At 39.3% G+C, this 16,918-nt stretch overlaps 1 protein-coding gene across 1 annotated transcript in view; it reads left to right on the forward strand.

Moving 5' to 3' along the window:
* The first annotated feature begins 16,399 nt into the window (after nucleotides 1-16,399).
* The window catches only part of Map1b (microtubule associated protein 1B), a 103,538-nt gene continuing 103,019 nt past the window's right edge, over nucleotides 16,400-16,918 (forward strand). The window contains exon 1 of the mRNA XM_003461607.4: nucleotides 16,400-16,740. Within this exon, the coding sequence (XP_003461655.1) occupies nucleotides 16,557-16,740 (184 nt within the window). The 5' untranslated portion in view covers nucleotides 16,400-16,556. The remainder of the gene's footprint in view (nucleotides 16,741-16,918) is intronic.

The raw sequence follows: 16,918 nt of genomic DNA on the forward strand, positions 1-16,918 counted from the left end.
GCAAAAAAAAGACTGAATACAGGATAAGCTGAGTTCCCAAGTTTCAGGATTAAGTTTTAAAATCTGAAACAGAGAATGTTCAGATTCTGTTTAAGCAGGATCCTGACATGCCTACAGATGCTCCTCTTTCCTCATTTCAATAATTTCAATTTGTTCTAATTACAGCAATTTGAAGAATTTCCAAAATAAGATCTACCTTCATCTCTGTAACACAGACATATGGATTCATTTAACTTGAATTATAAGTTGTTACCTCTTCTTTCTTTCTTTTTCTTTTTTCTCAGTCACACACCAAGTAAAACATCTATTCAGAACTCAGATATCCTGAAGTTTCAGGTTGATAGGACCAGAAACAGAATAGAGACCTCCAGATAGCTAGATAAATCTTGCAGGAAATCCCTGTGCTAAACGCTCATGCATTTGATTCAAGGGCAACTCAGGATCTGTTTAGGCCTATTTGACTTAGTATTCTAAGCTTAGAGATTACAAACTACACGAAAAAGGAAGAGATTAGAGGTATTTCTTTAGGATTTTAACATTAACATCATCAGTAAGTGATGGTTGACAGCTGTTCAGCAATGAAGGCGTAAACAAAAAAGAAATCAAGAGACCAGTAAAATCCTTTGTGTGAAGTTGACACATGATGATTTATCAAACAGGATCAACATCCAATATATCCTCACTATGTTCTGGCCAATGTTCATACTGAGGGCCCTGAGTCATTAGAGAAAGGTCAGCTATACTCTGAACACTCGCTGTAAAACGGAGAAAAATGTTTGTGTACTTTAGAAATAATACTTTGTTAAAATTGTCAAGAGAATTAAGAAGAAAACTGAAACTTGCCAAAAAGAAAAGCCAGCTCCTCTGAGTTGTTCATACATTCAGCAAGCCTTTATGGCACGTCTCTGTGTGCCAGGACCTGTGCTAGGCAGGCCATGTGGACGTAAGCACACTGAAAAGGCAGATCCTACTCTCAAAACAAGTTGCGTTCCAAGTGTGGTCAGAGGACCCCTGGGGCTCACAAGGTCCTTTCAGGGGATCTTCAGGGTCGAAATTATTTTCCAAAGGATTCTAAAATGGTATTTTCACTCACGGTACAACAGTAACTAGCATGAGTTCAGGAGGTGGCACCAAATATGCTAGCCATGATTTTGTTGTTTTCCACCCCAAGACACACAAAGCTGGGTTCACTGAAGAGTGTCCTTAAGAGAGCAAGGAAGATGATTTATTTTTCACATTTCAGCCTGCAGAATACACATTTCTAAGTGCCGTGTAATCCAGTGGGAGGTGCCAGGGAGTGCTGGGCAGCAGCAGGAAAGCCCTGGGGTGGCTGCAAGCTGGACCAGCTGCTGTTCCCATGGAATTTAATTTTACTTGAAAGAACAATTGATAAAATGGTTATTGGAACTTGGGTATTCGGCAGACATTTTCTCAAAAATGAGTGATGTGAGCCTGTCATAACTTAGAAAAGATAGTATTTATTAAAAAGAGTAACCTTGAAGCTTTCAAGTGAAATTTGGAGTTTTCAAAAACTTCAGCTTGCAGTTCCCAATAATTAGACTTTTCTGATGAGAATAATGATGATATCAACAAATTGATTTTAATAATGAAATTGTCAAGTGATACATAACTCAGTGAGCTGATCTTTTCCACAGAAATAAAGTATATGATGTTATAAACTCATGCATGGATTTAAAAATCTGTTTGTTGTAGTCAGGGATTGGAAAGGAAAACAAGAAAATGCAGGACACGTAATTTATAGTATTATTTACAATAGTAACCCAAGGAGTGAAATACAAAGAAAGTACAGGAAATCTGTCTACACATTAAAGATCTAGAGAATCCAGCTGAGGGCTTGGATCCCATAGCAATATCCTGCATGAGTTCAGCTGAAGACCTAGAGCCCATGACAGTGCCTCCCATGAACCCAGCTAGAGGCCTAGAGCCTCTGACAATGACTCATGGAAGTCTATTTTACGAATCTGCTCTGGGAGGCCCAAAGGTCAGTGGTGGAAGCTCGAAAGTCTATGCCAGTGGGTAAAGGATCTGCACCTTTAAGGGCTCTGCAATGGAGCCAAGAAGTGATGCTCAAGATAAGGATCAGGGTTCCCCTGAAACTACACAGCCAGCCTTGTGACAATGAGGTCCTGAGCTCCTCCAAGGATGACAACAGCCGAGTTCATGTCAAGGAAGCTAGCGTGACAATCTCCTCCAGGAGAACCAGCAGCTCCAAACAACAACAAACACTTAGGAAAACCCACAACACTACCTTTTCTCTCCAGGTCTCTTTTTTATGCTGGCAACAATCCTCAGGTGGGCCATCTACACTCAGCACCACACTGATTCAGTTTAGCTGGTGTTAAACTGACCACCAGCTTTTCATTCACCTTACCATTCAATATAAAAAAATAAGTCAATAGATTTGAATGTGACAGAATGCAAAAAGTTTACTGATTTGATTTCAGATAAAACATTAAATGAAACTTTAAGAATCTGTCACTTGTATAGTTTAAATAATATTGAAGACTCTTTGTAATTCCCATATACACATATGTATGTGCATACACAGTTGGGTATAAACATGATGGGTATACGTAATGAAAAAATATATATATGATGGCTATGAAAGATATTAAATTTCCTCAACTATATATATATATATCTATATATATATATGTAATTGGACTAGATTTTTTCTTATATATTTCAACACAAATTATTGCAGTATTGAATGCAGAAGCAGATATGGAAGCCCATGGCAAAAATGTAGAATAATGTCACATCTCCTTCTGAAATTTTTATTTGAAAAATGCTGTAGTTATTTCCATAAAAATATTTTCTTAGATGTCAATATCTCATAGGTTTATCATTGTTATACTCAAATGAATCAATGAACAAAAAACTTAAGAAGTTCTATTTCAATTTCCAATAAAGTAAACTTCATAATCTCCATAAACAAAAGTCCTTCAGGGACCTCAATAAGAGTACAAGTCCTGAGACCACAAAGCTTGAGAACCACTAATCTAAGAAGTTATAATAGACTTGTAACTCAGTAATCCTAACTTTCTGCAATAAGAGCTATGACAGGAAGAAGCACAAGATAACAATGGAGGTGGGGGTTCCCCAAGAATACCTGTTTACATGTATTTTTGAATACAATTCAAGAAGGGCAGACAGCCCAATCTTGGATTGTCAAGGAGGTTCCCTGGAGGAGGTGATTTGTAAACCAGGTTAGAAGTGAGTGAGCAAGAGGGACAGCATGTTCAAGATGGAAGGAACAGCTTCTGCAAGGGTTGTGAAAACTGAAGATCTTCGGTAGAGCTTGAGAAGGGTTTGTGATAAATTAGGTTGTGCTGATTATATTATCACTTCAGTAAGCAATATGTGTAATGAAGGATTAAAAATTGACCTGGGTGTCAAGAGTATATAACAATAGAAAGCGGGGAAATGAGCTGGAATGGTTTCTGGTACAGGGTTCCTACTTACAGAAAGCTTAAAAGGGCCACATTAATAATTTGTAACAAGTACATAACTAGATATGTACTCTCTATTCTATGTCTCTAAGCTGAAGCTGAACTTTGAGCTATTTTTAAAAGTTTTTTTTTTTTACAGATTTAAAGGGATTTAGACTCTGATTTGAAATGGAAATAATATAAACATAAATTTAAAGCTTCATATTTATAAATACAATTTTCTTCCTTATTAGTGATAGTTATCTCATGAATTTGAGTCAGAGCTAAAAGTATTTTTCTAAAAGCAGCATAGATTATAAGATGGACTTCTTCGTGTCTTGATGGCCTCTTTGCTATGTTTGCTATTTGGCCACAGTTTCCTGATTTTCAATTTCTCTTCTGTTTTAATAGTGTCGTCTTCCAACTTCAGGAGGCACATCTTTAAATCAAATGTTCCCAGAACTTCCTCCAGGAAGATTCCAGAGTGGGTACACATTCTGAAGAGGAGACCAGATAGCCAGCTTGAAGGCCATCTCGACACTTGGGGCCCTTGGCTTCTTCCTCGGGCATTTCTGAATTGCAACGTTGCCTCTGAAGATGACTTTTGGGTTTCTTGTTGGGAGTTCATAAGCAGCGCAAATCATTATTTCTAGTTCAGAGGTTAAGCCTAACATGATATGAATCTTAGAGTAGAAAGCCACATATAATCATATTGTTACCACCTTTAAATAGTAGGCTGCTGTTATGCGTTACCGAATTAGGATTCACTGTCCAGAAAAGACAGTGGTTCAGGCTACATTGCTACATCTCACAACCCTTCTCTAAGCAGCTGTATTTTGTTTAGAAATGTCATTAGTAAGGTACTCCAGAGGATATTTTGCTAAGTATTATTATCTGTTAACTTACATTTTATAAAGACATTACTTTGATAGCACATATTTTATATTATCTATTGGTTTGTTTTTCTACATACTTCCTAGTTCATGAAAACTCTAAAAGATAAAATAATGAATGGATAATAAAAGTGTGGTATTTTAAAAAATCTATTAAACATTATTTTAAAACATTAGCAAAAACAAAAATAGAATAGCAAAATAATGTCAAAAATAAAATTTAATGAAGATCTACTCTGAAGCTATGGATACTGCCTATATCTTTTGAAAGATTTTAGAACATGCTAGATATTGAAATGTGTTGTGCCCCTAGCAACTAGCACTGTGTCTGACACACAGAGCACATATAATACCTGTTAAAAGAGTAAATGAGCTAATGACTGAAATTTATGGTGTAGAAATAACAGTTCTCATTTCTACATATTTCAGATGAAGAAATTAAGACATAATGAGATAAAGTACTTGCCTGGCAGCTAAGAAATGTTGAGATTGGGTTTTGAAGTTGGGTAACCTGACTATTAGCTTTCTTGATTAAGGCTGGAGATTTAGCTCAGTGGTGTAAGGGCCTGCCTGGCAAGCATGAGGTTGTGAGTTTGATCCCTGCTACCAAAAATAAAAAAATTTAGAAGTGAAAAGTTTATTTGATTAAGCATTGTACCATACTGTAGCCTAGTTTTAGTGACATTTTTGGAAGTTATTTTTATTTACATAGTAGGATATTTTTCTATCAAAGATGCTGATAAAACATTTGATAATTACTTTTTAGAATGATAAGAAATCAGACACCCAAATATTGATATAACTTCCTTGCCGCCAGTAAGCACTCTCTGGGGTAATCGCTTTGGTCTGGGTGAGGACACCCGACCAGGGACAGCCCTGCTGCTACTCCTCCATGCTGGGACCACTGCTCCCCTGTGACGTAAAATACGTCTCCTAGTCAAGTCAAGAACCTTCTGTGATGACCTTTTGTTTTGCTATGGTTTGTTTTTAGTCACGCTAATTAAAAGAGAATCGATGTTCATGTTTACCGCAGCTGGCCATGTGTTTTAAGAGGCTGGGAAACAACAGTTTCCTTCTGCTTCTTCAAGTCTGGAATGGTACCTGTGACTGAGAGTCACTGTGGTGACCTTCCTGGGCCTGTGTCATATTCTGGAGTGTGGGTCTGTGAGGACAGTGGTCACCATCCCATGTGCCTTCGTATCCCACAAGCCTTCACACGTTGCTGCCGGTGGACTCTTCCTGTGCCACGTCCACTAGAGTGGTCTGGTTCTCGCTCCCTGCTGTGGATGAAGGAATGGTGGTTTAAGGTCATTTAAGGTTTCACCGTGATCATTTATCACTTAACAATGTATATGCACATCACATCATCATATTGTACGCCTAGAATATAAATAATATCTGCCAATTATACTTCAATAAACTGAAGTGGGAGAAAAATGCATAAAATACCATTTCTGTACATTTCTTGGTTTTCCATAGCTGCACTTCCTTCTCTGCAGAGGAAGTTCTATGTGGTAAGGGCAAATCTCTCTTGTCATTATATCCCCAGGAATTCAAGCTGTATCTGGTATAGCTTATTAATGAGATGTTAACTGAATGAATGCACAAATTACCAAATAAATGGCTATTTTGTTATTGTTACTGTTGTTCTCTGATATCACAACGTGGAATATTTCCTTTTGTATGGTCATCTGAATATAGTTTCCTATTTTTCTAGGTCTTTTTAAAAGTTCCCAACACACCAACTCTCTCTCTCTGTCTGCCTCTCTGTCTCTCTCATTCAGTGCTTCAGTTTTTTTTACTATTGCAATAAATTACCGCAAACTCAGTGGCCTAAACAATACAGAGTTGTTATTGTATAGTTCTAGAGGTCAGAAGTCCTATATGGAGGCATTGGCAGGCTTTCTGGAGCCTCTAGGGGAGAATGCATTGCCTTAGCTCTTCCAGTTTCTAGAGGCCACCCGCATTCCTGAGCTGGTGGCTTTTCCATCAGCTAACCCCAGTCTCTCTCCTCCTTCCACTCTCTGCCCTCCTTTCACTCCTCCCTGCTTTGTGTTTCTCTCCCCATCCTCACACCATCCTGCCACTCCTGACTCTCTCCAGAACCCTTGTGATCATACTGGTCCCACCCAATGGTGATCCAGGACCATCTCCCTGTGTCAAGATTTTTAATGTAATCACATCTCCAAAGTCTCTTTTCCATGTAAACACATACAGCCTCCAGGAATTAGGCTGGGGACATTTTAGGAGAGGGGGTGCTATTTTGTCTACCACCCTGCCATGTTGGTACTCAGAAAGTAACCCCCAGGCTTGGTTTTCAGGTGCTGCTTCCAAGGCAGAAAGTCTCATAGGCTCCTGGAGGCTTCCATGTCACTTCTTCCTCCTTCTTTCCTGGTCATCCTAGCTGGATGCCACTGCTTCTTCCTCTTTGCTCCTCTGTGTCCTCTGCTCAGGACGTTCCTTTCTGCTGTGTGTATATGTCACTTCTCTGACTTAGCTAGGTAAAGAATCAACTCTGAGCTCCTCTGGGTCCTACAGACAGTGTGGGGCAGATTGCAATGCTCAGATACACTAGCCAGTGATATCTCCCATGACTGTGAGCTAGGAGGATACCCAGTTGCTGCCCATGTCGAATCTCTGTCCCCAGGAACTGTGGGGAGTCCGAGAAGGAAACCTGCATTTGTGCCTGCAGCTTCCTACCTTGTTCAAACTGGTATGTTATTGGCTTACTCTTTACTGTGACTATGGCTGCTTGGCTGCAATGCCAATTGAGAATCCCATCTCCACGAAGGCTCGGCTATTTCCACGGTAGTTACGTTCCTCTCTCAGGATGCCATCTTCCACATGTGTCATTTGGCACTTGTACTTGGAGAGACCTGGAGTTTAATGTACTGGCACTGGCCGTCTTCTCATTTTCAGCCACCGCCTGCATAGGCTTTATCTAGCTCAGGTGGAATCTCACTTCTCCAGCAGTCTAGAAAAGCGGAAATCAGAGCTGTTTGTGTAATTGCTGGGCACAGGGAAGCTCCAGGCTGGGGCTGAAGTGGATTAAAGGGCAGGATAAGCAAGGGAAATGAAAGCATGAAATCAAAGTTTCTGTTCTCACAGATTTTAAAGTCAATCTGGGGAGGAAGATAAACTACCAGATAATTACAAATTATTGAAAACTCTTATGTCAACAAAGTGCTAAGACAATGGGTAAAAAAATCAGTGGGTTCTGTATCTCATAGTCTACATCTGAATATTCAAAGATTCAAAATGAAGACTTCAAAAATGAAGACTTAAAGGTACCAGACAAAGGCGTGGGAGAATTTTTCTTATATAATCTCAGAGTAGCGCAGGCTATTCAAAAGCCTGAATATAATGCAGGACCCGAAAACCAAATAAAGTCATTGTTAACTTAATCACATAAAAATATTCCTCATGGGAGATTTAAAAAAAAAAAAAGTTTTCCCTTGCAAAATCTGAGATACATAAGCTAAAAAAAAGCCAATTTGTGAAAAAAAGTTGCAAGTCATACTACAGAAAAAGGCAAATGTCCCCAATGTATAAAGAATATATACAAATAAATAATAAATATTAGCTATCCAAGGCAAAGAATATAAATACTGAAAATGAAATATAGATGGGATTTAAGCTATTAAAAGTTGTTCAACCTCACTTATAATAAAATGTAATTACATCATATAGATTTGGGATTTTTTTCCTATTAAATTGGTAAAAGTAAAAAGATTTGAAAATACTTATATTTTGAAGAATCAACAGCTCAGAGGTATATAACTGACAGATACACATCTTGGTACAAAACCTGTAGGAGGCAAATTTTCAACATCTTTAAAAATTCCAAATCTGTATCCTTTGACTCAGCAATTTGCTACGAATCTATCCAATAGACAATGTCTGTGCTGTGGTAAGTGGTACACATAGAGCCTTTTTACTGCAGCAACTGCCTATGTCATCAAGAGATTGGCAGGAGAGAAGAGTGATGAATATGATTTCCACACTCGGTGGAATTCTCTGCATTGGTCAGAAGCAATGGAGATGCCCTTTATGCTGATATGGAAATATTTTACAGACGTGTTGCTTAGTGACAACAGCAGGGCGCAGGGAAGTTTGCTCTGTGTTTTGTCATTAGTGTATAAAACAGAGGATTCAATCTTCACTGTTCTGAAGAATAAGTTCAGTGTAATCTTGCTGGCTGTTTTGTTCATGCCTTCCCTTCATGTAAATTGTCCTATCTCCACCTCTATGCCATAGAGAAAATTATTTTTCCAGGACAATTTCAAGTATTTTTTTCTTTAATAAACCTTTATTGATCTCTTGAATTAAATACTCTCTCAATTGAACAAATCTCTAGAACTTACTAGAATAGTTTTAAGGTTTGAGTGACAAAGTCTCCCTAAGACAACTCTCAATAATTCATAAAGGAAAAAGGTTGGTTAAACTTTATAAAATTTATATTTTACATAACCAAAGACATTAGAAATGGACCTGTGGGCATAAGTATATCTCAGTGGCACAGTGCCTGCCTGGCCAGCCCAAGGAAATGTTTGTTATATAAATTGATGAAAGACTTATTATCTAAGTTATAAAACTTGTACAAACCAGTAAAGATGAAATTATCAAAAAAAGGGGAAAGAAAGGATAAATGTGGTTAGTTAAAAGAAAAAAGAGAAATGTAATTTAAAACATCCTCAACTTTTAAACAACAAATATATTTCTCCCGTTGATGAGCATAAATTAAAAAGATATGGAGAGAGAGTGATGTGGTAGGAGTATGAATAGTTAAATTCTCTTTGGAGAGTAATTGGACAGCATTTATCAAACGTTATAATTATAGATCATCCCTAACTCATCTATTATTCTACTTCTAGACATATATGCATACAGAAGCACTTACAAGTATTGTCACTGCAATGTTACTTATAACTCAACAATCCCCTAAAGGACCACTGATAGGGGAAAAATGGAATGAATTAGGATAAATTCAGTATGTGCTACTAAGTTGCAAGTTAAAAATGAGCAAGGTTTTTATATATTTCAACAGAGCTCCAAAAGGAATGTGTCATTTGAAGTATAGTACATAAAATGATATTCCAGGTATGAGGAGGAAAGCTCTGTGTGTTCATACACATGTGTATATATGTATATACTATATGAATATATATATATATGCTATGTACATATGTGTGGTGTTATATATGTAAACGTGTAGTTTGACTGGATAACAGGGAGCAAAATAGAATAGTATGAAAGGGGGAAGTTTTATTTCATGCTCTATATATTTATATGTTCTCATGTTGTTGAAACTAGTGATGGAAAGAACCCAGTTCATGCAGCTCTTAGAAGAGATTTGATCTCAGTTAGTTGGCCTCCCAGTGTGACATTCTTTCCAAGTGTTTTACCAGAAGAAAACAGGAAATTTTTTGAGCCATGAAAGATTAAATAGAATAAGCAAAGTTTAAAGATTACCACTGAATTTTCAGAAATAGCCCTCTGATCACTAAACTAAGCACCCCTGGGAGAACAGCTGTCCCCGTCAGTGACACAGCGCACAGCTCCCACTGCTAAGCCTCCTGTGATTGGCATCCTGTAAGTCATCTCTCTATTCTTTTCCTTGTTCTTTCTCTAGACTCTCTGTTGGTTTTCTTTCAGCTAGCCTGGAATTTGAAAAGAATGACCAGTGCTGAGTAAACAATGGATCCTTAAATACCTCCCTAAATTATATTCAAGAATTACTTTAATTACAAACAGCATAATAGGGCTGGGGATTTAGCTCAGCGGCATAAGCACCTGCCTTGCAAGCAGGCAGTTGTGAGTTCGATCCCTGATACCGATAAAAATGAAAAAGACAAAAAAAAAAAAAAAAAAAAAAAAGAAATAGCATAATATTATGAGTTCATCTGGTGTGAGATTTACTCTGACTCTCAGGTCTTTCTCTTATATTCTCCTCCCACCAACACTTTTGCTTGCTTTGGTACCTTTAATTTGCTTTATTTCCATAGCATGGAGGAGAGGTACTGCTAGGGTTTACCTGTGGTTTGTGCCCCATGTGCTAGAAGGTTGATCCTCAGCATTGTTGTGGGCCATGGTATGGAACCCTTAGTGTAGAGCATAGTGAGAGATCCTTAGGTTAACCGAGAGCATACCTGGGACTGTGGGATCCCTGGTCACTTTTGCGCTTGCTTTTTCATGATATGATGCTCTCTGACATATCTCACCATCTGCCATCAAGCCCTCATCAGAGTTGCTGTTATGTTGTTTGAACTTTCATCCTCCCAAACCATGAGCTAATTAAATCTCTTTTTCTTTAAAACTATTCCACGTCAGGCATTTCACTGCAGTAGCAGAAAACCAGACTAATAGATACCATATACTACAATCCTGGACTTTGAAGACTAACATGTCTGAGTTCTTTTCATGAGTTTTCAACTTACTATTTCTGTCAGATTTATAGTTAGTTATTTAGCTTTTCTGTGAGTCAGTTTTTCATCTGACAAATAGCAATAATAATTCTCTTGACAAAAAAGAAATCATAATGAGATCAGAAACAAATTATATAGTGAATGATAATGAAAACACAGTAATCCAAAATGTGTAGGATGAAGCAGCCATGGGCGGAAATTCTGAAACTGTGAGGTAAAATAAATGTTTCCTCCTTTAAAGTGATATTCTCAGGATTTGGTCCCAAGTTACACAGAGGTGACTAACATACCATGCCGACAGGTTTGGTTTTTATCATAAAAACAACGTGAGGCCATTTAAGGATTTCAAGGGGAAGTAAAGTAACGTGGCCAGGTCAGAGAAGCTCATTTTCCTAGTGTTGTGAAGGACAAACTGGCTGAGGGTCAAAATGGACATAAGGATGTCAATCAAGTGACCACTGTCACACAGGGGAACAATACAACTATAACTACTGATCACAGTATAGACTGAACTGGAGATAACTTGAATGTCTACCAACAATGGACTGATCAAATAAGTTATGGTAAATAAACATGATGGATTACCATGTGGCTGCAAAAAAGGAATGAGGCATATAAGTGCATATTGTTATAGGATTATGTTCAGGATATATTAAGTGGAAAAACTGTGTGTGTGTGTGTGTGTGTGTGTGTGTGTGTGTGTGTGTGTATAATGAGAGAGAGAGAGAGACAGAGAGAGAGACAGACAGACAGACAGAGAGACAGAGAGATAGAGAGGCTGCCACTTATCTTTGAAAGGTAGTTGGCAGTACGTACTTTTTTCTTTTTGGTGCTGGTGATTGAGCCCAGGACCTAGCATATGCTAAGCATAAACTACACAATTGAGTTGCAAATTTTTAAAGTGAGAAGAAAAAAGGGTTCCTTACAGGGAAAGACAGAGAGCATGATAGAAGGGGCAGAGATAAAGGTTGAAGCTCTCTGTGGTATAAAAAGTATTTTGTAGATGATCCTGAGATCATGTAAATACTTCACATAATTATAAAGCAAAATTAAATTTAGAAAATAATTTTAGAAATACTGAAAACAAAACGGGACACATAAAGCCAACTATTGAGTTAATGGCATAATCATTTAAGAAGAAATTAATTAAACTATAAAATTGAATGCCTTTAAGATATATCTATTAACAAAGGAAATTGAAAATAATTCCAAACTGCTTTTAGTAATCTTGTTGGTATTAGTAAATATTGTTGTTGTCCAGAGAGTATTATTTCTGTGTTGTAAGATAAAAAAAAGAATAATAATTTTAGTGTCTGCCAACTAAGAATTTTGATTTTCTTAGGGTATTAAAAACAAGAATAATTGCAAAAAAGTTTAAATTGTTTTTATTAATTATGCTTTGGACCAAAGTGTTCCATTTTTAATCTAAAGCTATTGTGAATATAATTTGAATATATTGTGAGATGTATAATGAATAACTGCTCTTCTAATTCTGTTATCTTTTGTGTCATTGAAAACTGGAATTCTAGGCAAAGCACAAAAGAAATACAGATGGAAGAAAAGGTTAAGAAAAGTACCTCTGATCATGATCCTGAGTTGGCAATATCACTTTAAACTCATCATGATACGATTTTCTTATTTCTGCCCACTGAAAGCACATAGAAAAAGTGACCAAGCTAGTGGTAACCTTTATATTCAGATTATGATCTCCATGTGTCATTTTTCTACTTAAGAACTGTGGATTCCCCAGAGGAATGTCTAAGGCCAGGTAAGTACAAGGTGAGTGAGGAATATCTTACCATACCACTGACCAAAGATGGGGGAAATTAAGACATTGGTATGAATAATAACTGCAAGTTATATTAGTAATGGCAAAAATAATCATCACAGCCAGGCATGGTGGCACATGCCCATAATTCTAGCACTTTGGAGACTGAGGCAGGAGAACTGCTGTGAGTTCAAGGCCAGTAAAACGGTATACCAAACCTTGTCTCCAAAAGACAACAAAACAAAACAAAACAACCCAAAAACATGATTGCAATGGAGTGAATTCATTATTTTGAGAATTAGTAAATAAAAGGGTTGGGGATTTAGCTCAGCAGTTCAAGCACTTGCCTGGTAAGCATGAAATCAAGAGTTCAATACCCAGTACCAAAAAAAGAAAAAAATTAGTAAATAAAGAAAAATAAATATGTGTTTACCCTTGTTTTCTGTACAAATGGTACCTCTAGTTAACTAATGAATGTGGCAAAGTTCCCCTAAAATCTTTCAACTGTTAAATGAAGAACTTTAAAATTAGAATATTCTGATTTTCCTATCTAGGTAATTGTCATCGCTAGCTTCTACACCACAGAATGAGGGTCAATTAGTCTTCATACCTCCTGATAAAGAACACAGTATTGTGAAGTATATTTGCAAAAATATCAAACCAACATCTGAGCATGCCTTTAGATTTACCAATCAATATACATAGAATTATAAAAATCTTTTCATTGGGGATGTTTGAACATTTCTATACTGAAATGATAAATAATAAAGAGAGCAACTGACCCCTACTGAGTGTTTATTGTATACAAGGCACTTTTAATCACTTTGTCTTTAAATTATCTCCTAGGCAGGATGTGAATAGGTACGCAATGCTACTATACTGTACAAATGAGGAAACCAAGGCACAGAAGGGTTAAGCACCTTGCCCAAGGTTTTACAGCTAACAAATTACAGTTTTAGGGGCTGGGAGTGTGGCTCAATGGTAGAGCACTTGCCTGGCAGGTGTGAGCCCTGGTTCAAGCTCTAACTCCTAAAGAAAAAAGAAAAAATATGGTATTAAGATTGTAAATCAGGTAGTCTTGACTTCAGCACCCATTTCCAAACGTAGGCACTGTCACTCCTGATGATGACCAGGGTGATGACAGTAGATGGGAGGGGGTACAGAGTGAAGAGATTCTTCAGAGGTAAAACTGAGAGGATTCCATACACAGGAAGCTCAGGAGCAGAAAAGGCTCCGAGATGTCTGGGAGGTTTCTGGTTTGTTTCATGGGATAGATGATGCCGCTGTTCACTGCAATAGGAAAGGTGAAGGGGGCCGTGTGTGGAAGTCATTGATGTTCTGAGTTTGATGCATTGTTGAGTTTGAGGTGCCTTTGAGAGATCATTTGGATAGCTGGCCATGTAAGCATTCTTATCCCTTTTTTTTCCCTCCTTAGAACTGTATCTTTTTCTTGGCATGGGAGTGGAGAGCAGGTAAGACAAGGAGAAGGCTGAGAGGGAGTGGCATTTTTTATCTCTAGCTTTCAAGGTTAATTATTTTCTCACTAGGTCTTATTTTCAGGGAAAGAGGGTATGTTCCAACCACTGAATCATTTACTTCTTTCTGACACAGGCACTCACACAGTTATAAAGATCTTATTGGCCCCACTAGGGGTCACTTGCTCAAAGTCACAGAGCTGTGAAATAGCAGTCTGTGCTGAGTTCACATTCTCCCATTATGTCTCTGTTTTTCAAAGGGTAAGCTAGGTGGTTCAGAGTCATGGTATTTTATTTCACAAGACTATGCTAGGGAGAAAGCTCTTCTGTCGCATTTCCATCGGACCTTCTAACACAGGAAACCACTAAGAAGTTAGTATGACTCTTAACAGTTCTCCATTTGCTAATCTCTTCTTATCCAAGACAGGGTAGCCTCCAGCTCAGTTTGAAGCAAATAATAATCATATGTAGCAGGAATTTAATTGTAATTTTTAGGGGTACGTTCTATTTATAAACAATATCAGTAGTCTCATGTATGCAATAATACTAATAGAATTTTATTTCAAAAGAAATGTAAATAAAAGAAATAGAGTAAAAGAAAATTCTTACATATGTAAAAGCAATGGTGGTTCAGAGAAATGGAAAAAGGCACGAGACAGGGTGGACTCCGGGGTGGATACTGGAAGAGTGTTCTGCACCAACCCTCTTTCCTGGATTATGGGCCTCCATGCTGGCCTCTACTCTCTAACAGTAATTGAATGGTTTGATCCAGATACGCTATTACCATTTCTCTCAAAAATTTAAGTCTGTTTCTTGATGACTGAAGCTTTTTACTGAGCTGGTCATGGCTCCCAATTGCTAAATGTCACTCTGATTAATGAGGCATAGAGAATGGAACCCAATGAGTCCACCTTTCCTATCCAGAGTTTCAGGAAAGAGCTAGGCATATTTCAGATGAGCTCCCAAATTGCAACCTAAAACCCACTTATTTATTTCAAAGAGCCAACACTGCAATTAGACCTGAATACTGAGGTTTTAAGTTTAGAAGAAACAACTCATACATTAACATCTCTTGCTTTAAAAGAAAAATAAAATGCGTGCCATAGGTTTGCCACCACTGACAAAGCAAAGAATTCATAAGCAGTAAATCATGTGGACACCAAAGAGACTGGGTTATTTTGAGCATCTAAGAACGTCTAAATGATTTTTGTTTATCAACTTGTGTTCCAGTACTAAAGCTCTGACTACTTTAATTTCCACCCATTTTTCTTTCCTAAATGTCCCAGTGTTTATGATGATACCACATTTGCACATTTTGTTCCTTCTTCACACTCCTTTCCTGGGACAGAAGTTGTCTTTAGGATATTTGTGAAAAATGCTTATAGATGGACTGCCTTTAAAAAATTTTATGAATTTTTCTAAACAGACAAAAGCAGTAAGAATTCCCTATGCTACATGAATTTTAAAAGGCATCATTGTCATAGGAAATGATTTTGCCTGTGTATTCCCCAAGGAATTGAAAAGTACATTACAGTCACTGTGCTCCTGCTGGGTTAGAGACAGTATCTAGTCTTTATTCTTTGTTATTCCTGGTAACTATCTGTTCTGCACATCATTAAGAAATCTGTACCTAAGATAATGTATTTGTGTCCTTTTCATTTCCCAAGAGTACCACAAGGCCAGCATGTTTTCTGTTACGTTAGCCCTTGCAGAGTAGGGTGCAAAGCCTCAACAAAAGTAGGTTTACGTTTTGTTATTTTCACGCATTCTTTTAGTGAAGGTGGCAAATACCGCTATTGGTAAATACAGTAAACATATCTTCTAAATGCACAAGGTCAAAGAGAAGACAGGTCCCGATCTTCCTGAACCGCCGCTAACACGGTTCTTCAAGTCTTGGTTTCATCATTGGCCGGACAGAGGCATAGTCCTGACTTCGTGCACCTCGGGGATGTAGAAAAGATTCCCGCTCTGAAAAATGGAAACTCATTCCGTTTTCCAGCAAGGGGGAGGGGTGGCGGGTTGGAGCGGGCGGTGGGAGTGTGAATGGAGGGTGGGTGTAGGTTGACAGCGCCTTCCCTCTTTGGGGCTGCAGCGGGAACCCTGCGGGTCCCTGGCCCTTGGCTCGTGGCCCAGCCCAGACCATTGTCCGCGCACCTCGTCCTTCCAGCTTCCGGGCCGCGGGCGAGATGATTTGCTGCGGATGACATCAGCCCTGGGCCAAGGGCTGGAGGCGCAGAGGCAGCCACCGCGTGAGGATGTGCCGGGTGGTCCTTTCCTCCTCCTCTTCCTCCTCCTCCGGGCGCCGTGCCTAGTCTCCATATAAAAGCGGCGCCGCCTCCCCGCCCTGCGCACTCCCGCTCCTCTCGGCCGCGCACTCTCCGCGGCGCTGGGAGAGGGCGGAGAGGAGGCGGCGCCGCGCCGCGCCGCGGGGGGACGCAGGGGGCGGAGCGCGGCAGCACCTTCGGAGATAATCCTTTCTCCTGCCGCAGAGCTGAGGAGCGGCGGGAGACGAGTACTTCGCCGAGACGTAGCGGGTCGGCAGGATGGCGACCGTGGTGGTGGAAGCCACCGAGCCGGAGCCATCCGGCAGCATCGCCAACCCGGCGGCGTCCACCTCGCCCAGCCTGTCGCACCGCTTCCTAGACAGCAAGTTCTACTTGCTGGTGGTGGTCGGCGAGACGGTGACCGAGGAGCACCTGCGGCGTGCGATCGGCAACATCGAGCTTGGTAAGCGGCCCCGCACCCAAGGGACACGCGCAGACGCGACCCCACCCAGGGCGCGACGCCACCCTGCAGGTCCAGCGCGCCCCGCACCCACGCCTCGCGGGCCACCTCCCGAGGCGCTATCTGGATTCTGTTCTGAGTCCACTGCGGAGAATTACCCGAATGACTAGACTTTTTCGTT

This window comes from Cavia porcellus, unplaced genomic scaffold, assembly GCF_034190915.1.
Source record: "Cavia porcellus strain 051 isolate PalLab524CR breed Dunkin Hartley unplaced genomic scaffold, mCavPor4.1 scaffold_11, whole genome shotgun sequence".
NCBI classification, from domain to species: Eukaryota; Metazoa; Chordata; class Mammalia; order Rodentia; family Caviidae; genus Cavia; species Cavia porcellus.